The 6,591-nt window shown below is 45.7% G+C and overlaps 1 protein-coding gene across 2 annotated transcripts in view; it reads left to right on the top strand.

The window, feature by feature from the left end:
- Positions 1-5,552: 5,552 nt before the first annotated feature.
- hs3st3b1a (heparan sulfate (glucosamine) 3-O-sulfotransferase 3B1a) overlaps positions 5,553-6,591 on the top strand; it is a 37,212-nt gene continuing 36,173 nt past the window's right edge. For both annotated transcript variants that reach the window (XR_006661203.1, XM_041869206.1), the window contains exon 1: positions 5,553-6,412. Coding sequence is in view for 1 of the 2 variants with exons in the window: in XM_041869206.1 (XP_041725140.1) it covers positions 5,826-6,412 (587 nt within the window). In the remaining variant the exon portion in view is untranslated. The remainder of the gene's footprint in view (positions 6,413-6,591) is intronic.

Raw genomic sequence — 6,591 nt, 5'->3', positions numbered from 1 at the left:
TAGGGCATCAGCAGGTATTCATAATGCCCCGTGGTTGTGCTGAATTCTGTCTTTCACTCATCCCCCTCTCAGACACGCACCAGGTTGTACGCACTCCTGAGATCTAATTTGGTGAAAAAGCGCGCCCCATGCATTGACTCGATCACTGAAGGAATGAGGGGGAGAGCATAACTAAATCTTATCGTCTCCTTGTTCAGTTGTCGATAATCAATGCAAGGGTGCAGACCGCCGTCTTTCTTCTTCACAAAAAAGAAACTCAAGGAGGCGGGTGAAGTGGAGGGACGTATATACCCCTGGCGCAGGGATTCAGTGATGTATGTTTCCATAGCCTCCGTTTCAGCCTGTGACAGGGGATACACATGACTCCTGGGTTTTAGAAAACGCGTGCGCCAAATCGAGGTATTCGGGGGGAATGCGCACGGTGGAGGTACTGTCTGGACTTTCCACCGTGGTTGCACCAACGGAAACACTTAGACACCTACCCTGACACTCTCGCGACCACCCCGTGAGAACCCTCTGCAGCCATGGGAAGGTGGGGTTGTGGAGTGCTAACCAAGGGATACCTAATACCACAGGGAAAGCAGGAGATTCAATAATAAATAAATAAAGTGACTTGCTCACAATGAGTCTCGTGGGTAATCATGGTGACTGGTGCTGTAACTTCCTTAACAAACACGGACCCTAATGGTCGACTATCAAGTGCTCTGATGGGGAGTGGAATGGATAGGGGAACCAATGAAATGCCTAGACTGTGTGAGAATGCCCTGTCCATAAAGTTCCCAGCTGCGCCTGAATCGACTAGCGCCTTACACTGGGGAACTACCATGTGATCAGGAAAGTAGATGGGTAGGGAACAGTGCGCAACAGAGGGCTCTGAACGAGTGTGGGTGTTCGATACCTGGGGTGATGCGAGAGTGCCCTGCCTGCCGCCTCCAGACCCAAAAGAACGCTGACGACAACGTGCGGTGTAATGTCCCTTCGTGCCACCAGAGTGACACTGGCGCTGTCGTCCTCCGCTCTCTCGGATCGCGGTTTCATCCAGTTCCATCAGCTCGGGATCCGAGTCGGCTGGGGTGGGAATGGGCAGACCCCATCCAGGACATCCTCTGGCTGCCAGCAGGTTGTCCAAACGGATGGCCATATCCACCAGTTGCGTGAAGGACAACATGGTGTCCCGGCAGGCTAGCTCCCTTTGGACGTCCTCCCGCAGATGGCACCGGAAGTGGTCAATAAGGGCCCGCTCGTTCCACCCGGACCCAGCTGCTAGAGTCCAAAACTCCAAGGCAAAGTCCTGCGCAGTCCTCGGCCCCTGCCTCAGGTGGACCAGCCACTCGCCCGCCTCTCGACCCTCGGGCGGGTGATCAAAGACAGCTTGAAATAGGTGAGCGAACTCCCCGTAGTTGTCCAACGCGGTTCCTCCTTCGTTCCAGACCGAGTTGGCCCACTCCAGGGCTTTCCCTGAGAGGCAGGAAACGAGGGCGGACACCTTCTCCCGCTCCGATGGGGCCGGCCTGATGCTGGAGAAGCAGAGCTCCAGTTGGAGGAGGAATCCTTGGCAGAGAGCAGCTGTCCCGTCAAACTCCCGTGGTCAGGATATATGGATCCCTCTGAGTGCTGGGGTATGGGTGGCTGGATCCGGTTGCCCAGCTGGTCTCGACAGATTGGGTCCTCTCCTCTCCAGGCGTTGGACGATCTGAAGAACCCGATCCATCGCTTCTCCCAAGCTGGCTAGCATCGTTGAATGCTCCTGGACCCGTGCCACGACTCCAGGCATGCGCTCCTCTCCCGCTGACTCCATAGCGGGTGGGTGATTCTGTGAGAGTGTGATTTTAAGGAGTCAGGCGCAGGAGGGTAAATCACAGAATACAGAGTTATTCCGTCGTACACAGTTACGCTGGATAGCGTCAACAGTCCAGTGCACAAAACAGGCGCACTGGAACAAATACAGGCACACAGGGAAAATATACACCGGCAATACAACGTACAGGTAGCTCCACCGAGCTACACTCATCTCACATGAAACAATCAGCCACAAGGACAAGGGGGCAGAGGAAACACTTATACATGTACTAATGAGGGGAATATGAACCAGGTGTGTGTAATTGACAAGACAAGACAAATGGAATGATGAGATATGGAGCGGCAGTGGCTAGAAGGCCGGTGACGATGAACGCCGAAGCCTGCCCGAACAAGGAGGGGAGGCAGCGTCGGAGGAAGTCGTGACAGCCCGGCCATCTAGATGTGTGAAAGTTAGTGGATAAGCTAATGATCCATCATGTATGACATTCCTGGGAGTGTATAAACTTATTTTTTGTATTACAATATCATTTTTGTATGTTCTTTATAGTTATGTACTTGAAAATGTATCAATTGACCAATTCGGCACATTTGGGCAGACTTGATTCAAAATAGTCCAGTATTGCAATGCTTCACTGGATCAAACTGGAACTTTGCACACGCACTGCTGCCATCTATTGGCCAAAATCTAAATTGCGCCTAAACTGCAATATTTTATTGTGGCCTTTCTCTTTTCAAAGATGATGGAAAAAATAAATAAATAGAAAACGCATGTTTTTTTGTTTGTATTATCTTTTACCAGATCTAATGTGTTATATTATCCTACATTAATTTCACATTTCCACAAACTTCAAAGTGTTTCCTTTCAAATGGTATGGCATTTTAGGCGAAAATTGAAAAAAAAGGGTCCAGTTACTAAAATCTGCCAGCAGTAATTGTCCGACAGTTGAAATGTCTACCTCATGTATTTTAGTGTGTTTTCTTTAGCATATAGTACCAGTCAAAAGTTTGGACACACATACTCATTCGAGGGTTTTTCTTTATTTTTACAATTTTTTTACATTGTAGAATAATAGTGAAGACATCAAAACTATGAAATAACACATATGGAATCATGTAGTAACCAAAAAAGTGTTAAACAAATCAAAATATATTTTATATTTATATACATCCTTTGCCTTGATGACAGCTTTGCACACTTTTGGCATTCTCTCAACCAGCTTCATGAGGTAGTCACCTGGAATGCATTTCAATTAAGAGGTGTGCCTTGTTAAAAGTTAATTTGTGGAATTTCTTTCCTTCTTAATGCTTTTGAGCCAATCAGTTGTGTTGTGACAAGGTAGGGGTGGTATACAGAAGCTAGCCCTATTCGGCAAGAACAGCTCAAATAAGCAAAGAGACATGAAGGTCAGTCAATATGGAAAATGTCAAGAACTTTTTAAAGTTTCTTCAAGAGCAGTCACAAAAACCATCAAGCGCTATGATGAAACTAGCTCTCATGAGGATCGCCACAGGAATGGAAGACCCAGAGTTACCTCTGCTGCAGAGGATAAGTTAATTAGAGTTACCAGCCTCAGAAATTGCAGCCCAAATAAATGCTTTGCGGAGTTCAAGTCACAGACACATCTCAACATCAACTGTTCAGAGGGGACTGTGTGAATCAGGCCTTTATGGTCGAATTGCTGCAAAGAAACCACTACTAAAGGACACCAATCAGAAGAAGAGACCTGCTTGGGCCAAGAAACACGAGCAATGAACATTAGACTGGTGGAAATGTGTCCTTTGGTCTGGAGTCCAAATTGGAGATTTTTGTTTCCAACTGCCGTGGGTTTGTGAGACGCGGTGTGGGTGAACGGATGATCTCCACATGTGTATTTCTCACCGTAAAGCATGGAGGAGGAGGTGTTATGGTGTGGGGGTTCTTTGCTGGTGACACTGTCTGTGATTTATTTAGAATTCAAGGCACACTTAACCAGCATGGTTACCACAGCATTCTGCAGCGATACGCCATCCCATTTGGTTTGGGCTTAGTGGGACGATCATTTATTTTTCAACAGGACAATGACCCAACACACCTCCAGGCTATATAAGGGCTATTTTACCAAGAAGGAGAGTGATGGAGTGCTGCATCAGATGGCCTCCACAATCCCCCGACCTCAACCCAATTGAAATGGTTTGGGATGAGTCGGACGGCAGAGTGAAGGAAAAGCAGCCAACAAGTGCTCAGCATATGTGGGAACTCCTTCAAGACTGTTGGAAAAGCATGCCAGGTAAAGCTGGTTGAGAGAATGCCAAGAGTGTGCAAAGCTGTCGTCAAGGCAAAGGGTGGCTATTTGAAGAATTTCAAATATAAAATTTATTTTGATTTGTTTAACACTTTTTTGGTTACTACATTATTCCATATGTGTTATTTCATAGTTTTGATGTCTTCACTATTATTCTACAATGTAGAAACTAGTAAAAATAAAGAAAACCCCTTGAATGAGTAGGTGTGTCCAAACTTTTGACTGGTACTGTATATCATATAACTGTCTGAGTCATCTCCAGTAGGCCTGCTGAGAAAATTGTTTCCAACTTTCTGAAGAAAATTGGTTTTCTGTTGGAACAAGCCTGGGTGTATGGATTCAGATTAACACAGAGCACACACACACATGCAGGCACACAAGGACACACAAGCCAACCCCATATCTAGCCTTGTGTTTGAGTGTATGTGTGATGAGATAAGGGGATTACAGTGTCAGTGTGGTGGTTCTGGTGAGACTGACTAACATGGCAAGCTCTTCAGTAATCCTCATAATCCATCTGGACGCAATGGCTGCCCCCTGACCCTCCCTGGCCCACACACGCAAGAAGGGGTGCACACACATCACACACGCACACACACACACCACTTGTAGCCTATACTTGTTATACTGTTCACTACAAGCGCATCTTGACTACCGGCTGACAGGAGGTTACAGAAACTGCCTTAAATCCAGGAGTTACAACCCGTGACACCCTACCGCTGTTGAGAAGTGAAATAATGCAACTTTATAAACTATCCATTCACCCTGGAACCACAGGAGATTCAGGACATCTGCTCGCGTAGTGCCACGTCCTTTCACAACGTCGTGTGCTCGTGCTGGTCTCTCCACATAAAACTACTGTCTCTTGTCATGCAGAAAAGCACTTGTTCTAGCGGTAGATATTGTGATGCTAATTCCAATGGCAGTAAACAGATGTTGTGTTGAAGCTGCCATGTTATCCATATGTTTGGGGTGTATAAAAGGATGTTTAAAACGCTATCATAATATTTGCTTCTGCATTTCAATGGGTTGGATAGAGGATTCGGCTACTTCGCCAACAGGCACATTTCAGTGCCAAATGTTGATTTCTTTCAACAATTCCAGTCTGTTAAAGTAATTTTAAAAAATAGTAGATTTTTGTAATTATGTCATGTAACAAAAGGCTATCATATTTTCAAGTTTTAAATATTAAACGCAAAACACTTGTCTGAAAACCTAAAGTTATAATCAGCCTACATTATAAGGTTGCTTTAACGCATGTAGCCATGATGAGTGAATTGTTTGTAGGCTTATAACTCGTCATTGGAAATCAAATCAACAGATAATAGGTAATTATCTCTCTCGATAGTTTGCTAGGATTGGTCGGCTCTATTGTCAATCATACGCCCCAAGCCTAAGGGGGATGCATGGGATGTAGCCTACTCATCTATTCGCGGTAGTGCGCTCCCTCTCGCTCACTTGCCTGTTGGCCAAGTGATGGAAACAACAGCGGAGTCTTTCTTGGACGCACAGCGCGCGGACACACCTGACGCGAGTATCTTTTCGTTTCGTTTGGAATTCAGTATGAACCGAGCTGGAAAGGAGATGCATTTATCACTAAATAATAAGAAGTCCGTTATAATTAGTGTACAGGCAAGTTGTGGAATTATGTCAATTTCACCAGCATTTTTGCAGTGGAAGAGGAGCGAATAACTTTAGCCAATATGCGTTTTTGGATGTTGTCTCGTCTCGCCCGACTGTCCTATGGAATATAGCCCAATATATCACAACCTACATGTTGTCTCATCATCCCCCGTGAAGAATAAACTCTTTGTTTTCTGCATCATGTTGTCCCTGTGGGTGTATATGATCTATTGCTGCGTCGGATACTGTTCAACCATGCCAAGTCTGATGGTCAGTACAGCCAGCAGTAAACATTCACAACATCACGAAGAAGTGGACCCCAACAGAACTCAACCCCGACTCCAAAACGAAGTGGACTTGGAATCCGGACACCAAGAAGATCCGTTAGATTCTTTAGATCCGCTATTCGGCGTATCATCCAGGGACTTGTTAAATAATGAGAATGATTTGGACAGCAGAAGAGGGGAGGACTGGGATGAGATTCGAAGCGAGCAGAGGACGTTGGATAATAATGTCGTGTCAAGTCTCTTCAACGAGTCAGGGCCGTCGGAGAGTAAGAAATTGCCCCAAGCGATTATCATCGGGGTGAAGAAGGGAGGCACGCGGGCGCTGCTGGAGTTCCTCCGCGTGCATCCTGACATCAGAGCTGTCGGGGCCGAGCCGCACTTCTTTGATCGGAACTATGACAAGGGACTGGAGTGGTACAGGTACATTTCATACACTTAATAACGTTAACTGATTAGAATATAAACAAATGATATATGGACTACTGATGTAATTCATAATTTGCCATTTAAATGAGCCCATCTATTTTATTTTTTATCCATCTTAATTTCTAGGCTATTAATCAGTCTATAGCACATGCATATGTCACAGGTTGGCTAGA

Source organism: Coregonus clupeaformis, chromosome 7 (genome assembly GCF_020615455.1).
Source record: "Coregonus clupeaformis isolate EN_2021a chromosome 7, ASM2061545v1, whole genome shotgun sequence".
Lineage (NCBI taxonomy): Eukaryota > Metazoa > Chordata > Actinopteri > Salmoniformes > Salmonidae > Coregonus > Coregonus clupeaformis.
Note: the sequence above shows the minus strand (reverse complement) of the source record. Positions and strands in the feature narration are given on the sequence as shown.